Source organism: Enhydra lutris, unplaced genomic scaffold, assembly GCF_002288905.1.
Source record: "Enhydra lutris kenyoni isolate GAN:26980312 unplaced genomic scaffold, ASM228890v2 scaffoldscaffold93, whole genome shotgun sequence".
Classification (NCBI taxonomy): domain Eukaryota; kingdom Metazoa; phylum Chordata; class Mammalia; order Carnivora; family Mustelidae; genus Enhydra; species Enhydra lutris.
The window spans coordinates 665,010-682,379 of NW_019154177.1; the positions used below are offsets into that span (position 1 = coordinate 665,010).

A 17,370-nucleotide genomic window follows, 5' to 3' on the forward strand; every position below is an offset into this window, starting at 1 on the left:
TTCCTTAATTTCTCTTTCTACAGTTACGTTGTTAGGGTATAGAAATGCCACTGACTCCGTCCATTGATTTTGTATCCTGCCACATTGCTGAATTGCTATATGAGTTCTGGTAAATGGGGGGTGGAGTCTTTTGGGTTTTCCACATAAAGTCATCTGCCAAGAGAGAGAGTTTGACTTCTTCTTTGCCAATTTGAATGCCTTTTATTTCTTGCTGTTGGCTGATTGCTGAGGTTAGCAATTCTAGTATTATACTGAACAATAGTGGTGAGAGTGGGCATCGCTGTCATGTTCCTGCCCTTAAGGGAAAGGCTCGTAGCTTTTCCCCATTAAGAATGATATTCATGTGGGCTTTTCGTAGATGGATTTTATGATATTGAGGAATGTTCCCTCTATCTCTACACTCTGAAGAGTTTTGACCAGGAAAGGATGTTGTATTTTTCAAATGCTTTCTCTGAGTCAATTGAGATGATCATGTGATTCTTGCCTCTTCTTTTATTAATGTGCTCTATCAGGTTGATTGACTTGTGAAAGTTGAATCACCCTTGCATCCAGGAATAAATCCCACCTGGTCATGGTTAATAATTCTTTTAAGGTACTGTTGGATCCTATTGGCTAGGACATTGTTGAATATCTTGGCATCCGTGTTCCTTGGGGATACTGGTCTGTAATTCTTCTTTGTGATATGGTCTCTGCCTAGTTCGGGATATGGGTAATGCTGGCCTCATAAGATGAGTTTGGAAGATTTCTTCCTGTTTCTATTTTTTGAAACATCTTCAATAGAATAGGCATTATTTCTTCTTTAAATGTTTGGTAGAATTCTCCCTAGGAAGCCATCTTGCCCTGGACTCTTGTTCTTTTGAGAGGTTTTGATTACTGCTTCAATTTCCTTCCTGGTTATTTGTCTGTTCAGATGTTCTACCTCTTCCTGTTTAAGGCAACTGTGAAGGAGGTATTGTGTGGATGAAAGAACACTGGCAATACTCTACACCACATTCAATACATATTATGTGAGGCATTTCTGTGTCGTTCTGAGTGGGAAAGTAAAAATTATCCAGTGACTCACCCTCTTCATGTCTCAAGAATTATGAAGTGACAGAGGAGACAATTTTTTTAAATTTTATTTATGTTTTCAGTGTTCCAAGACTCATTGTTTATGCACTACACCCAGTGCGCCATGCAATATGTGCCCTCCTTAATACCCACCACCAGCCTCTCCCAACCCCCAACTCCCCTCCCCTCCAAAACACTCAGTTTGTTTCTCAGAGTCCACAGAGGAGATAGTATTTTATGTCTGATTGATTACAATTATTAAGTAATGGGTTTTTTAGAGAGGTATCCCATCACAGAAAATGTCAAAGTTTAATTCAAAAGTCATCACATTTCCCCATAAAAAACTTGATATTATGGCATGATAAATGGAAATGAAAACATTTATTCATTTTAAGAAATTACACTACATAAAAATGTACAAATCTACATTTCTCAATATTTCCATAAATTCTTTCAAAAACAATGAATACTGTTACACTGAAAATAAATTTAAAAAAATTTAAAAAATGCTTGTCCACAGCAAAAATAAATAAATAAAATAAAAATAAATAAATAAAATTCTAAGATCTATAGATAGATCAAAGCCAAATCCTAACTAATATCAAAGGAATCATATTGTTTTTTTCCAATAAGGTTGAGACAGTCATGGAATAAATGTTTCATGAATGAATACATAATGAGTAAGATGGTCTGATCACATTTTAATCCCTCTAATTTGTGTCTTCTCACTTCTTTGTATCACATTAATGAAAAAATAACTTAAATAACAAAGGACATTTACTCAAGATATTGATAAAAGTTTGTATGGCATCACAAGAGATTTAATATACAAGATCATGATTTTGTATATTATTACTTAATATGCAAACCATACTGTATATGTATCCATTCACTCAAGTCTATATTTCTGAAGATCCAAGCATTAGCACAGAAAATATAAAACTAGATCATCAAAACAGTTTCTGTGGGTCTTTAGAATGAATTAAATGTATTCAGGTTTATGTTTATATCCTCTTTGTGTAATATTACAAACAAAATTACAAATTCCTAGTGAGCGATTTTCTCTGAAGGTATGCTAATGATGAGAGTCATAATAGAGCTAAGTAAGATGGTTATAGTATTGCTGCATCCACAGAATGTTCATATACAGGAACTTTTCTATTAGTTGTGTTGGTGGTCTCACGATTGGTTGCTTCAGTAGAAAGTAAAGACAGATTTCACACCAATAGTGCAGAAGGATTTCTTTTCCTCCACATCCTTGCCAACACCTGTTACTTCTGTTTTTGATTTTAGCCATTCTGACAGGTGAAAAGTGGTATCTTATTGGTCTTTTAATTTGCATTTCGCTGATGATTAGTGATCATGAGCATCCTTTCATGTACTCATTGACCATCTGTATCTTCTTTGGAAAAATGTCTATTGAGATCCTCTGCCCATTTTTAAAATTGGATTTTTGGGGTTTTTTGTTGTTGTTCAGTTGTACAAGTTCACTATATCTTTGGGTATGAGCCCGTTATTGGATATATCATTTGAAAACACCTTTTCCCATTGAGTAGGTTGAGTTTTGTTTTGTGGATGGTTTCCTTGCTGTGCAAAACATTTTTATTTTGGTGTAGTCCTAATAGTTTAATTTTTCCTTTGTTTCCCTTGTCAGAGAAAATATATTTAGAAAAATGTATCTATGGCTGATGTAAAAAAAAAAACTACTATTTTTTGCACCATTGGTTGAGATACAAATTGGTGCACCACTATGGAAAAGAGTATGGAGATTCCTTAAAAGATTAAATATATAATTACCATATGATTCAGTAATTCCACTGCTGAGTTACCCAAAGAAATCAAAGAAGCAAAAAAAACCAAAAACAAAACACTAACTTTTGTTTCTTTGTTTTTTTTTTGTTTTTGTTTTGTTTTGTTTTTTTAAAGATTTTATTTATTTATTTGACAGACAGAGATCACAAGCAGGCAGAGAGAGAGGAGGAAGCAGGCTCCCTGCTGAGCAGAGAGCCCAATGCGGGGCTCGATCCCAGGACCCTAAGATCATGACCCGATCCGAAGGCAGCGGCTTAACCCACTGAGCCACCCAGGCACCCCTGTTTTTATTTTTCATTTAATTTTATTTTTTCAGTGTTCCAAGATTCATTGTTTAGGCACCACACCCAGTGCTCCATGCAATACATGCCCTCCTTAAATTAATATCCACCATCAGGCTCACCCATCCTCCTATCCCCTTTCCTTCAAAATCCTCAGTTGGTTTCTCAGAGTCCACAGTCTCTCATGCTTCATCTCTCCCTCTGATTTTCCCCAATTCACTTTTCCTTTCCTTCTCCTAATGTCCCCATATTATTCCTTATGCTCCACAAGTAAGTGAAACCATATGAACCCTTATATTTATTGCAGCCTTACTTATATTAGGCATGATAAGGAAACAACCCAGTTACCACTCATAGGTAAACAGATAAAGAAAACAGTGTATGCATACACACAGTGGAAAAGTACTTAGCCATAAAAAGAACAAAACCTTGCTATTGGCAACAACATGGATGTATCTCGAGGGAAAAATGCTAAGTGAACTAAGTCAGGCAGGAAAGACAAATACCATATGAATTTACTCATATGTGGAATTTAGGAAACAAAACAAATGAACAAACAAAAAAAGAGACAAACAAAAAAGTAGAAACTTAAACATGGAGAACAAACAAATCCTTGCCACAGAGGAGGAGGGCCATTGATGGGTGATACAGATAAAGGGGATATAGAGTACCCTTATCATGTTGAACACTGATAAATGTACAGACTTGTTGAATCATTATAGCGTACACCTGAAACTACTGTAACACTCTATGTCAATAACACTTCAACGAAAAACGAAATAAAGACAATTAGAAAATATATTTCATTGCCTTATCCAGGGTAATATTTTGCCATGAAGCTGGTTCCTCTTCAATTTTGTAGATTCATGGTCAACTCTCACGAGTTTCCTCAGTGCATTCTTCATGTCCTTATTCCGCAGGGTATAAACAAGAGGGTTGAGACTTGGAGTGATGATTGTGTAAAAGAGGGTGAGGAACTTGCCCTGGTCTTGGGAGGCACTGTTACCTGGCTGTAAGTACATGTAGATAATAGTTCCATAGAAGATGGACACAACAGTGAGATGAGATCCACAGGTATTAATTGCTTTTTGTTGGCTTGCTTTTGACTTTATTGTGAGCACAGCTTTGGCAATGTAGCCATAGGATATAAGAATAAGGCTGAGGGGTGTAAGGACAATGACAATGCCTAAAGCAAAAACAGACATTTCAACTGTTGTGGTGTCTATACAAGCTATTTTGACCATAGCTGGCAACTCACACAAGAAATGATCCAGAAGATTGTTTCCACATCGAGGTAAATTCAGGGTGAGTGTACATAATACTACAGAGTTGGCCAAACTAATGCTCCAGACTGTGATTACCATCTTGAGACAGAAATGTGGGTTCATGATTACCAAGTAATGCAAGGGCTTACAGATAGCTATGAAACGATCATAGGACATAACAGCAAGGAGGAGACACTCAGAGGACCCCAACCACATATAAACATAGAGTTGAGTGACACAGCCCACATAGCTGATGGTCTTGTGAGGTCCCCACAAGTTAACCAGCATTTGAGGGATGATGCTAGTTGTGAAGCACAGATCCAGGAAAGATAAATTCCTAAGGAAAAAATACATTGGTGTTTGAAGATGGGGATCCAGCAGAGATGCAAGGATGATGGCTGTGTTACCCAGCCATGTAATGAAGTAGAAGATAGTGACAACTCCTGATAGGACCATCTCCAGTTTGGGATGGTCAGAGAAACCAAGCAGAACAAAACTGTGTAGAGAAGTGTAATTGTTTTGGTCCATAGTCCCTCAGTGACCAAGTCCTAGAAAGAGAAGAGTAGAGGTAGGTGAAGGAGGATGGGGAGGAAGAGGAAGAGGAGCAGGAGAAATTTGTCAATACAATCTATATAAATACAGAATTTTAAAAGGGAAATAATTTATGTTAATACTTTAAAATAATGGGTAAATACAGTAAACATTAGAGTCAAGTAATCTGGTCTTTGTTGTAGATCCTTTTACAGTGATGCTTCATATATTTTTATCTATGTGAGCTTGGCGAGGTTACTCTTAAACTCAAGCTCTGAAATTTCTTGCATTTAAGTTTGGAAGTTTGGAATAGATCTGGTTCTAAAGTGATGTGACCCTTTGATCCTGTACAAATCTTCCTGGCTTGATATAGTGAACACACTCTTTTAGTTGGTCAGCAAATTCACCTATAAAATGTAATTATTTTGCAAATGTCAGAGCAAGAAAAGAGTGTTCCTCTTTTCTCATATCTTAGTGAGTAGCACTGTTGATGTCCCAGTTTCTTATGTAGGAGATATAGCATTTATCTTTAGCACCTTTATCTCCCTAAAATTTAATAAATTTAATACATTTTAAATTAATTTAATTTAATTTAATTTAATAAATTTAGCAAATTTATCTCTCTAATTCTGGTACCTAACTTTTCACCCAAACTGGTAAGCCTGAATGCAAATTACATTTTAACTATCCTCTCACTTTTTTTTCACTTCAACTTTTTTTTAACATCTTAATTTGTTTTTTCATGTTCCAAGATTCATTGTTTATGCACCACACCCAGTGCTCCATAAAATACATGCCCTCCTTAATACACTACTAGGCTCACCCATCCTCCCTCTCCCCTCCAAAACCCTGTAAGTTTCTCAGAGTCCACAGTCTCTCGTGCTTCGTCTCCCCTTCTGATTTACCCCAATTCACTTTTCCTTTCCTTCTTTTTAAAAAATTTTTCATAGTGGAAAAAAAATCAGTTAGTTAAAATACAGTGTAATATTAGTTTCAGGTATAGGATTTAGTGATTTAATCTTCCATACAACACCCAGTGCTCATCAAAAGTGCCTCCTTAATCCCCATCAACTATTCAACCCATCCCCCTTCCCAGCTCCCTTCTGGTAACCATCAGTGTGTTCTTTCTAGTTAAGAGTCTGTTTCCTTACAAATCAAAACCACAGTGAGATACCACCTCACGCCAGTCAGAATGGCTAAAATTAGTCAGGAAACGACAGGTGTTGGTGAGGATGCAGAAAAAGGGGAACCCTCCTACACTGTTGGTGGGAATGCAAGCTGGTGCAGCCACTCTAGAAAGCAGTATGGAGGCTCCTCAAAAAGTTGAAAATAGAGCTTCCCTAAGACCCAGCAATCACACTACTTGGTATTTACCCAAAGATACAAATGTAGTGATCTGAAGGGGCACGTGCACCCAAATGTTTATAGCAGCAATGTCCACAATAGCCAAACTATGGAAAGAGCCTAGATGTCCACCAACAGGTGAATGGATAAATAAAATGTGGGGGAATATATATACACACACATATATAGAGAGAGAGAGCTATATATATAGATCTATATATGCATATATATACATATATATATATAGTGGAGTACTATGTATATATATATATATATATACATATATATATGTATATATATACACATATATATATAGTGGAGTACTATGCAGCCATCGAAAACTGAAATCTTGCCATTTGCAACAATGTGGATGAACTAGAGGATATTATGCTAAGTGAACTAAGTCAATCAGAGAAAGACAATTATCATATGATCTCTCTGATGTGAGGAATTTGAGAATCAGGGTGGGGGTGGTGGGAAGGGAAGGAAAAATGAAACAAGATGGGACTGGAAAGGGAAATAAACCATAAGAGACTCTCAATCTCAAGAAACAAATTGAGGGTTGCTGGAGCGGGGGAGAGGGGATAGGGTGGCTGGGCTATGGATATTGGGGAGGGTATGTGCTATGGTGAGTGTTGTGAATTGTGTATGACTGATGATTCACAGACCTGTACCCCTGAAACAAATAGTACCTTACATGTAAATAAATAAATAAATAAATAAATCTGTTTCTTGGTTTGTCTCTCTGGTTTTTTTCCATCATGTTCATTTGTTTTTTGGTTCTTAAATTTCACATATGAATAAAGTGATATAGTAGTTTTCTTTCTCTGACTGACTTATTTTGCTTAGGATAATACTCTCTAGTTCCATCCATGTCTTTGCAAATATATATACCACATCTTCTTGATCCTTTCCCTAGTTCATGGGCATTTAGGTAGTTTCCGAAATTTGGCTATCACTGATAATGCTGCTATCAAAACCAGGGTGCATGTATTCCTTCATATTGGTGTTTTTCTATCTTTCAGGTAAACCTAGTAGTGCAAAATAGAAAACCCAGAAATAACCCACAACTATAGTGTCAATTAATCTCCAACAAAACAGGAGAGAATATCCAATGGAAACAAGAGTGTGTCTTCAACAACTGGTATTGGGAAAACTGGACAGCAACATGCAAAAGAATGAAACTGGACCACTTTCTTACACCAGACACAAAAATAAATTCAATATGGATCAAAAACCTAACTATGACCCAGGAAACCATTAAAATCCTGAAGGAGAACACAGGCAGCAACATCTTTGACATTGGCCAAAGCATCTTCTTATTAGCTAAGTCCCCTTGGAAAGGGAAACAAAAGCAAAATAAACTATTGATTGCTCTAGGTAGTATAGACATTTTAACAATGTTTATTCTTCTGATCCATGAGCGTGGAATGGTCTTCTATCTTTTTGAGTCTTCTTAAATTTCTTTCATGAGGTTTCTGTAGTTCCTCAAGTACAGATCCTTTACCTCTTTGGTTAGGTCTATTCCCAGATATCCTACGATTCTTACTGCTATAGTAAATGGAATTGATTCTCTAATATCCCTTTCTGTATTTTCATTGTTAGTGTATAAGAAAGCAAACGATTTCTGTACATTGATTTTTCATCCTGCCACATTACTGAACTGCTGAATGAGTTCTAGCAGTTTGGAGGTGGAGACTTTTGGGTTTTCCATATAAAGTATCATGTCATCTGCGAAGAGAGAGACTTTGACTTCATTGCCAATTTGAATACCTTTTATTTCTCTTTGTTGTCTGATTGCTGTTGCTAGGACTTCTAATACTATGTTGAACAGGAGTGGTGAGAGTGGGCATCCTTGTCATGTTCCTGATCTCAAAGGGAAGCCTGTCAGCTTTTTCCCATTGAGGATGATATTTGCTGTAGAGCAATTTAAACTTTCAATGCAATTTCAATCAAAATTCCACCAGCATTTTTCAAAGAGCTGGAGCAGACAATCCTAAAATTTGTATGGAATCAGAAAAGACACCAAATTGCTAAAGAAATGTTGAAAAAGAAAAAACTGGGGGCATCACATTTCCTGATTTCAAGCTTTACTACAAAGCTGTGAACACCAAGACAGCATGGTACTGGCATAAAAACAGACACATAGACCAGTAGAACAGAGTAGAGAGCCCAGATATGGACCTTCAACTCTATGGTCAAATTCTTTGACAAAGCAGGGAAAAATATCCAGTGGAAAAAAGAAGAGTCTCTTCAATAAATGGTGCTGTGAAAATTGAAGCTATATGTAGAAGAATGAAACTTGACCATTCTCTTACACCATACACAAAGATAAACTCAAAATGGATAAAGGACCTCAACATGAGGCAGGAATCCATCAGAATCCTAGAGGAGAACACAGGCAATAACCTCTTCGACATTGGCCACAGCAACTTCTTTCAAGATATGTCTCCAAAGGCAAAGAAAACAAAAGCAAAATGAAATTGGGGGACTTCATTAAGATCAAAAGCTTCTGCACAGCAAAGGAAACAGTCAACAAAACAAAGAGGCAACCCACAGAATGCAAGAGATATTTGCAAATGACAAAATAGAAAAAGGGCTGATATCCAAGATCTATAAAGAACTCCTCAAATTCAACACACACAAAATAGATAATCATGTCCAAAAATCGGCAGAAGACATGAACAGACACTTCTCCAAAGAAGACATACAAATGACTAACAGACACATGAAAAAATGTTCATCGTCATTAGCCATCAGGGAGATTCAAGTCAAAACCACATTGAGATACCACCTTACACCAGTTAGAATGGCCAAAATGAACAAGACAGTAAACAACAAATGTTGGAGAGGATATGGAGAAAGGGGAACCCTCTTACACTCTTGGTGGGAATGCAAGTTGGTGCAGCCACTTTGGAAAACAGTGTGCAGATTCCTTAATAAATTAAAATAGAGCTTCCCTATGATCCTGCAATTGCACTACTGGGTATTTACCCCAAAGATACAGATGTCGTGAAAAGAAGGACCATCTGTACCCCAATGTTCATAGCAGCAATGGCCACGGTCGCCAAACTGCGGAAAGAACCAAGATGCCCTTCAATGGACGAATGGATAAGGAAGATGTGGTCCATATATACTATGGAGTATGATGCCTCCATCAGAAAGGATGAACACCCAACTTTTGTATCAATATGGACGGGACTGGAAGAGATTGTGCTGAATGAAATAAATCAAGCACAGAGAGTCAATTATCATATGGTTTTGCTTATTTGTGGAGCATAAGGAATAACATGGAGGACATGGGGAGATGGAGAGAAGAAGGGAGTTGGGGGAAATTGGAGGGGAGACGAAGCATGAGAGACTATGGACTCTGCAAAACAATCAAGGGTTTTGGAGGGGAAGCGGGTGGGAATTTGGGTGAGCCTGGTGGTGGGTATTATGGAGGGCACGTATTGCATGGAGCACTGGGTGTGGTGGATAAACAATGAATTCTGGAACACTGAAAAGAAATGTAAAAAAAAATAAAAATTTTTAAAAAATAAACTACTGAGACTCCGTCAAGATAAAAAGCTTCTGCATGGTGAAGGACACAATGAACAAAATCAAAAGGTAACCTATAACATGAGAAAAGATATTTGCAAATGACATATCTGATAAGGGCTAGTATCCAAAATATATGAAGAATTATAAAACGAAAGAAAAAAAAAGAACTTGTAAAACTCAACACCTAAAACACAAAGAGTCTGGAGGGGGGAAATGGGCAGAAAACATGTATAGACACTTCACCAGAGAAGACACCCAGATGGCTAAGAAACTCAGGAAAAGATGCTCATCATCATTTATCATCAGGAAAATGCAAATCAAAAGAACAATGAGATACCACCTCACACTGGTCAGAATGTCTAAAATTAACACACAGGAAACAATAGGTATTGGTGAGGCTGTGGAGAAAGAGGAACCCTCTGACACTGTTGGTGGGAATGCAAACTAGTGCAGCCACTCTGAAAAATAATATGGAGGTTTCTCAAAAACCTGGTGGTGGGTGTTAAGGAGGGTACAAATTGCATGGAGCACTGGGTGTTATACATAAACAATGGATCTTGGAACACTACATCAAAAATTAATGATGTACTGTATGGTGACTAACATAACAATTTTTTTTAAAGTTAAAAATAGAACCACCCTAGGATCCAGCAATTGCACTAGGATGTATTTACCCAAAGGATACAGAAATACTAATGAAGAGATTCATTCACCCTGATGTTAATAGCACCATGATCAACAATAGCCTAATCATGGAAAGAGCCCAAATGTCCATCAGTTAGTGAATGGATAATGAAAATATGGCACATACCTATACACACAAAGGCACATTACAGTATATTCAAATATACTATTACATTATATATGTTTACATATATCATGTATATATGATGTATATATATAAATATATACATATTTACCTATATAATATTATTCAGCCATAAAAAAGAATTGAATCTTGCTATTTGCAATGTTATGGATGGAACTAGGTAGTATTATGCTCAGCAAAATAAATCAGTCAGAGAAAGACAAATGCCATATGGTTTCATCACATGGAGAATTTAAGAAACAATACAGATGAATACAGTGAGGCATCATGGGGAAGAAAGGAAAACCAGGAAATACACTGTTAACTACAGAACAAATTGATGGTTACTAGAGGGAAGGTGGGTGGGTTGGGAGAAATAGGTGAAGGGGATTAAAGGGTGCACTTGTGATGAGCACCAAGTGGTGTACAGACATTTTGAATCACTAAATTGTACCTCTGAAACTAATACTGCACTGTATGTTAACTAACTGAAATTTAAATAAAAATTTGAAAAATGAAAAAAGCTAACCAATTATAATCATGTATTCTTTAAGTAAAAATTTGTTTAACAGCCCCCCATGGTGGTTCGTAAGTGTTAAAAACTGTGCCTAGTGTCTGTTGCTCTCCACTCAATCCATGACACCTGAAGTATTCCCCGCAATACTATCTAACCATGTATCTGTGTATCTGTGCATCCATCTATCTGTGTACATATCATGTCACCTATCCTCTTCCTTAACCTCTATATTTTACATAATTTTTGAATAAAGACAAAATGTCACTGTATAAATAATGGTGAAAAATCACTTAAAGTTGTTAGTTAGCATTTTTTGTTAGCATTTTGTTTAAGAATTTATGCTGGTGTGTCTGAAGCCACCTGGATGGGATGATAGAAGGTGGCAGACAAATGGAAAAGATCTGTGGTTAAATCTATACAGTAATAAATAAGATTTATTCAGTTTGATGGAAAGTAACCTAAGACATTGGTTTCTACTCTAAGGGATGTTTTTGATCACTGCTTCAATCTCGTTACTAGATATGGGTCTATTCAGGTTGTCAGTTTCTTCCTGGTTCAATTTTGGAAGTTTATAGTTTTCCAGAAATGCATCCATTTCATCTAGGTTGCTTAACTTACTGGCATATAACTGTTGATAATAACTTCTGGTTATTGTTTCTATTTCCTTGGTGTTAGTTGTGATCTCTCCCTTTTCATTCATAATTTTATTAACTTGGGCCTTCTCTCTTTTCTTTTGGATTAGTGTGGCCAATGGTTTATCAATCTTATTGATTCTTTCAAAAAACCAGCTTCTAGTTTCACTGATGCATTCTACTGTATTTCAAGTTTCTATCTCATTGGTCTCTGTTCTAATCTTGATTATTTCCCTTCTTGTGTGTGGAGTTGGCTTAATTTGTTGTTGATTCTCCAGTTCTTTAAGGTGTAGAGACAGCTGGTGTATTCTGGATTTTTCAATTTTTTTGAGGAATGCTTGGATGAATAATAAGCTCAGCCTTACTCAGTAGTGTGATACAGGCAGGGTTCCTACAGCCATGCATGAGGACATCAGAACTGCTTAAATTTTTAAAAGCTGAATAGATTGTCAGTAGTCCTTCACAGTTTCCTATCACTGAGTATAAAATGATAACTTCTTACCACCTGAAGCCATAGTAACATCCAGAATGCGTCTATTAAATATAACTAAGACAAAAATCCATGATTGAAAAGTAACAGTTAAATGTCAAACTGGTGACTCTTTCTTTCTCTTTTTCTGTGTAGATATAGTACAAGAAGTTATGCTTAATGCTTATAATGTCATTTCAAATATGTTCCCTGGACATTACAAGAAATTACTTCAAAATGTGGCTGTGATTCAAAGGTGGACTGTTTAGAAGACCAGCTGATATACTGGCTAAGGTAGTTGTTTTGAGTCAAAAAGAAAAAATAACTCTGAAGTGTATTACACACCATTAGAGGTATGCAATGTCTGAGCAGGGGAATGAATACATAATTAATACTTTTTTTTGGTTGTTTGTTTTTACTCTTCTTTTAATTTAATTTTATTTTATTTTTTCAGTGCTCCAAGATTCATTTTTTTATGCACCACACCCAGTGCTCCATGCAATATGTGCCCTCCTTAATACCCACCACCAGGGTCACCTAACCCCCCCTTCCCCTCCAAAACCTTCTGTTTGTTTACTCTTCCTTTTTAAAATTTTTTATTATTATGTTCAATTGTCCAAAATACAGTATACCATTAGTTTTTCATGTACTATTCAATTGTTCATTAGTTGCATCTAACACCCAATACTTATTTATTTTTTGACAGACAAGTTGGTGGGTGTAATAGTGCCTAACTTCTGAGTAAGACAGACTTCGGTTAAAATTATATGAAAACAAAAATGAAAATTCTTTTAAAATGAAAGCCATTGCCATGCTGTTCGTTGGTTAGTTATTTCCATCATCACTATAGTCTTCAGAGTAATTCAGGAGAGGAAAAAAATCCATCTTCTGCCTATTAAAAACCTGACACATGCAGTCTTTAAATAATTTTTCATGGTTATCATGAGATTTATAGACAAATAAAAAATATGTAATTCCTTCCTAGCTCCACAGTCTTCATGAATAAAATATTGTCTTTTAGTTCTTCATTTGCAATTTAACTTACATTTCCCTCTTGTATTTCTGCCAGATCAAAATGTTTGAAATCACAAATGAAGCAATAGTTTCAAGCTCCACAAGTAAGTGAAACATTGGGAGAAGGAGAGGAGAAGGGTATTGGGGGAAATCAGAGAGGGAGATGAACCATGAGAGACTGTAGACTCTGAGAAACAAACTGAGGGTTTGGGAAGGGAGGGGAGGGGGGTTTGGAGAGCCTGGTGGTGGGTATTAAGGAGGGCACGGATTGCATGGAGCACTGGGTGTGGTGCATAAACAATGAATCTTGGAACACTGAAAAAATAAAGTTTAAAAAGAAAGAAAAAAAAAAAGAAATAGTTTCATCTCCTTCTCTTATAGTGGAAAATGCACTTAATCTTTCATAATAGAGATAAAAAGGAGAATTTCTCCGCAGATATTTACAATATTTTTTAATCTAAGAATTCTAAAAGAAAACCAGAAGAATTAGTCCATATAAGTCCTAGGGGTTTTTTTTTTTTTCCTTTTACCTCCCGCAAGTTGTTCTACCATGCCAGGCACATTATTTTCCAAGAGATATTAAAGATTAACATTACTGTGATCCAGAGAGAGTTCCCCTGATATCCTGCTTCTTGACTAGTGAAGATCCCACAATGTGTGGAAAAGTTACGCATTTGCTGTCCAGAACTGTGGCTCCTTCATATCTTCCCTGCAATGCATCTGTGAGTTCTGCTGCTCCCCAAGTGGGTTAGGGAACTGATTCTGAAAAGGACTCCTCCTTCTTGAACATGTGACTTCACATAAGGGGATGATACCTATAACAGATTCTTACTACTTGTTCTGACTTTAAATTAACCTGCAAACAGATCTTAGTCCCAGAGACACCTTATAAAAGCAACCATTAATTCAGAATAAGAATTGAAAAAAATTTCCCAATGTTGCCTGAAAACCCAGATCCTCAAGAAAGATTTTCTAAACCATAGACCTGCATCCAATTGATGTCCACAGTGTATCACAGAAAATGTCAGTTCATAAAAAGGTTGGACAATTGGACCAAATCCCAGTCATTCACTAGGGGACATGAAATAGATACCAAAGTTATGCCAATATGAAGGAAAACTATAAGGTGGATGGTGGGGGTGGAGTGGGGAGAAAATGTATATTCAGAAGTTTTTCTCTAGCTAGTGAATATGTTACAAATAAAATGCACAATTAAATGTGAATTTCAAACTCTAGAATTATAATTTATCTTTAAGATACTCAACTATTAAAGGCACATATTTGATTTGAAAATAATTTGGCTGAAGCAAATATCATTTAAAGAACCTATAATAGTTATCTGATAGTCAAGTTAAAACAGTTATGTGTGAAAGAGAAGATGTTCAATCTGCACAGCCCTAAATGACAACTTGAGGATCACAAGATTTGTATTTTTATTCAGTTCTAACATGCCTTTGTCTTGATGACCACGATAAGTGACTCGTGTGCTTCAGTGTCTATGACAATTAGTTTCATTGTGTCTGAGGTCACTATCTAAACCCAAGACCCTGAAACAAGTATCTATCTGAAGATGTTTATGGGTTGCTTTGCAAACATAAGTTGAAGTTGCACACCATATAAAATACATGAGCACAAACTGACTCATGAATCATCTTTAAATACATCTTTAAATACATCTTGAAATAACTTCCCATCTCTGAATAATACAATTTTAAGTACCTGCTTCTGTAGGATAGAAAGCAGAGTATTCTACATTTGAGATATACTACAGTATGATGTCGATGGAGGCAGATGTCTTGGGCTGAAATCCTGTTGATTCTAGTCACCAGTTTGCGTGAACTTGTGAAAATTACTTAACTTTTCAGTGCCTCAGATTTCTTGTCTATAATAGGAGGATGATAAGTAATATATATTTTAAAGGATTAGTATGAGAACTAAATAAATTTAACATATGTAAAATATTGCCATATTGGCTGGCATACAGTAAGCATTCAAATCAGTATTAACTATTATTATTGCAGTCAATTCAGGGGTCTCTCTGCTGTAAAGATACTTTTATCAATTTGGGGAGAGCTCATACCAGTATTTGACAAAATATCTGGTAAACACTTTCCCCTTTCAGCCACTTCTTTTAACATTATATATAGGGACAGCGTATGTACATTTGTGTACCTATCCTGTATAAATACCATTATTAATAATGATGATAATAAGAAATATAAAATCAGCCAATGGCACATTTTTAACTATCTATATTTTATCTATTTTTATCTATCAAAATTTTCACATATGGATACTTGAAAATATGCACCTTGACTAAAGATCTGAATTTACAATCTTGTGTTTTCTTCTTTTCCCTTTTAGTTAAATTTTTTATAGCTCTTTTTGTTTTTTTAAAAAATTCTTTAAAAGTTGTAATTGTATTTCATAAGAGGAAAAACAAAAATGTAGATCGTGTGTGTGTATAGTGAGATTATACATTATTATACATCATATATACATATAGTATATGTATTATATTATATATTATTATACATTATATATACATATATTATATGTATTATATTATATAATATATTATATTATACATTATATATACATATATATGTATATACATATACATACATATGCATATATACATATACATACATATATTTTGTATATGTATATATATACATATATTTTGTATATATACACGTATACGTAGATCATATACGTGTATATATGTATACATATACACACACACACACATATATATATATAAAAAACATTCCCACACAGTGATTTCTTTGTCTCTCACACCTTGTTCTGTGATTATAGTCCATAGATTTGCTATGCTGGACACATGAAAGAAATCATCTGCATTCTTTAATTTTTGAAAAATTTCTCCAACAAGAAAGGAAACAACAAATGTTGGAGAGGATGTGGAGAAAGGGGAAACCTCTTACACTGTTGGTGGGAATGCAAGTTAGTGCAGTCACTTTGAAAAACAGTATACAGTATGGAGATTCCTTTCAGAGGGGGAGAAAAACCATGAGAGACTGTGTACTCTGAGAAACAAACTGAGGGTTTTGGAGGGAGGGGTGGGGGATTGGGTGAGCCTGGTGATGAGTATTAAGGAGGGCATGTATTGCAAGGAGCACTGGGTGTGGTGCATGAACAATGAAATTTGTAACACTGAAATAAAACAAAATTTAATTTAATTTAAATAAAGAAATTAAAAACAGAGCTATCCTATGACCCTACAATTGCACTACTGGGTATTTACCCCCTAAGATACAAATGTAGTGAAAATAAGGGCCATATGTACACCCAATGTTCATAGCAGCAATGGCCACAATCGCCAAACTGTGGAAAGAGCCAAGATGCCCTTCAATAGACAAATGGATAAAGAAGATGTGGTCCATATATACAATGCAATATTACTCATCCATTATTAAGCATGAATACCCAACTTTTGTATCAACATGGACGGGACTGGAGGAGATTATGCTGAGTGAAATAAATCAAGCAGAGAAAGTCAATTATCATATGGTTTCACTTACTTGTGGAGCATAAGGAATAACATGGAGGACGTTAGGAGAAGGAAAGGAAAAGTGAATTGGGGGAAGTCAGAGGGGGAGATGAACCATGAGAGATTGTAGACTCTTAGAACCAAACAGGGTTTTGGAGGGGAGGGAGGTGAGGGGATGGGTGAGCCTGGTGGTGGGTACTAAAGAGGGCACATATTGCATGGAGCACTGGGTGTGGTACATAAACAAGGAATTTTGGAACACTGAAAAAATAAAACTAAATTAAAAAAGAAAAATTTCTCGCTGGTTATCTAGAAATGAGCAAACCTAGATTGTGAAGAAGGTGCTTTTGCCTTACATGTATAATATAATGTCTTTTGAACCTCTTTGACTAAATCAAAATGTTTTTCTGTCCCCTTTTTATTAGCCCATTGTTTTTCTTGGTAGTTTTAGCCCAACTTGTGAGGACCATTTTAAATCTAATGCAAAGTCTGTCAGAGAAAGATAAATAGTATACAATCTCACTTATATGTGGAATTCAAGATACCAAAGAATCAAAGAGGGGCTCTGGGTGGCTCTGCCTTCTGCTCTG

The 17,370-nt window shown here is 35.9% G+C and overlaps 1 protein-coding gene across 1 annotated transcript; it reads right to left on the reverse strand.

Annotated features, from left to right (window-relative positions):
• Nucleotides 1-3,993: 3,993 nt before the first annotated feature.
• Nucleotides 3,994-4,936, reverse strand: LOC111138573 (olfactory receptor 2W1-like). The gene is given in 2 exon segments (XM_022490594.1): nucleotides 3,994-4,011; nucleotides 4,013-4,936. Coding segments are annotated over 2 exon segments (942 nt in total).
• Between the last annotated feature and the right edge of the window lie 12,434 nt (nucleotides 4,937-17,370).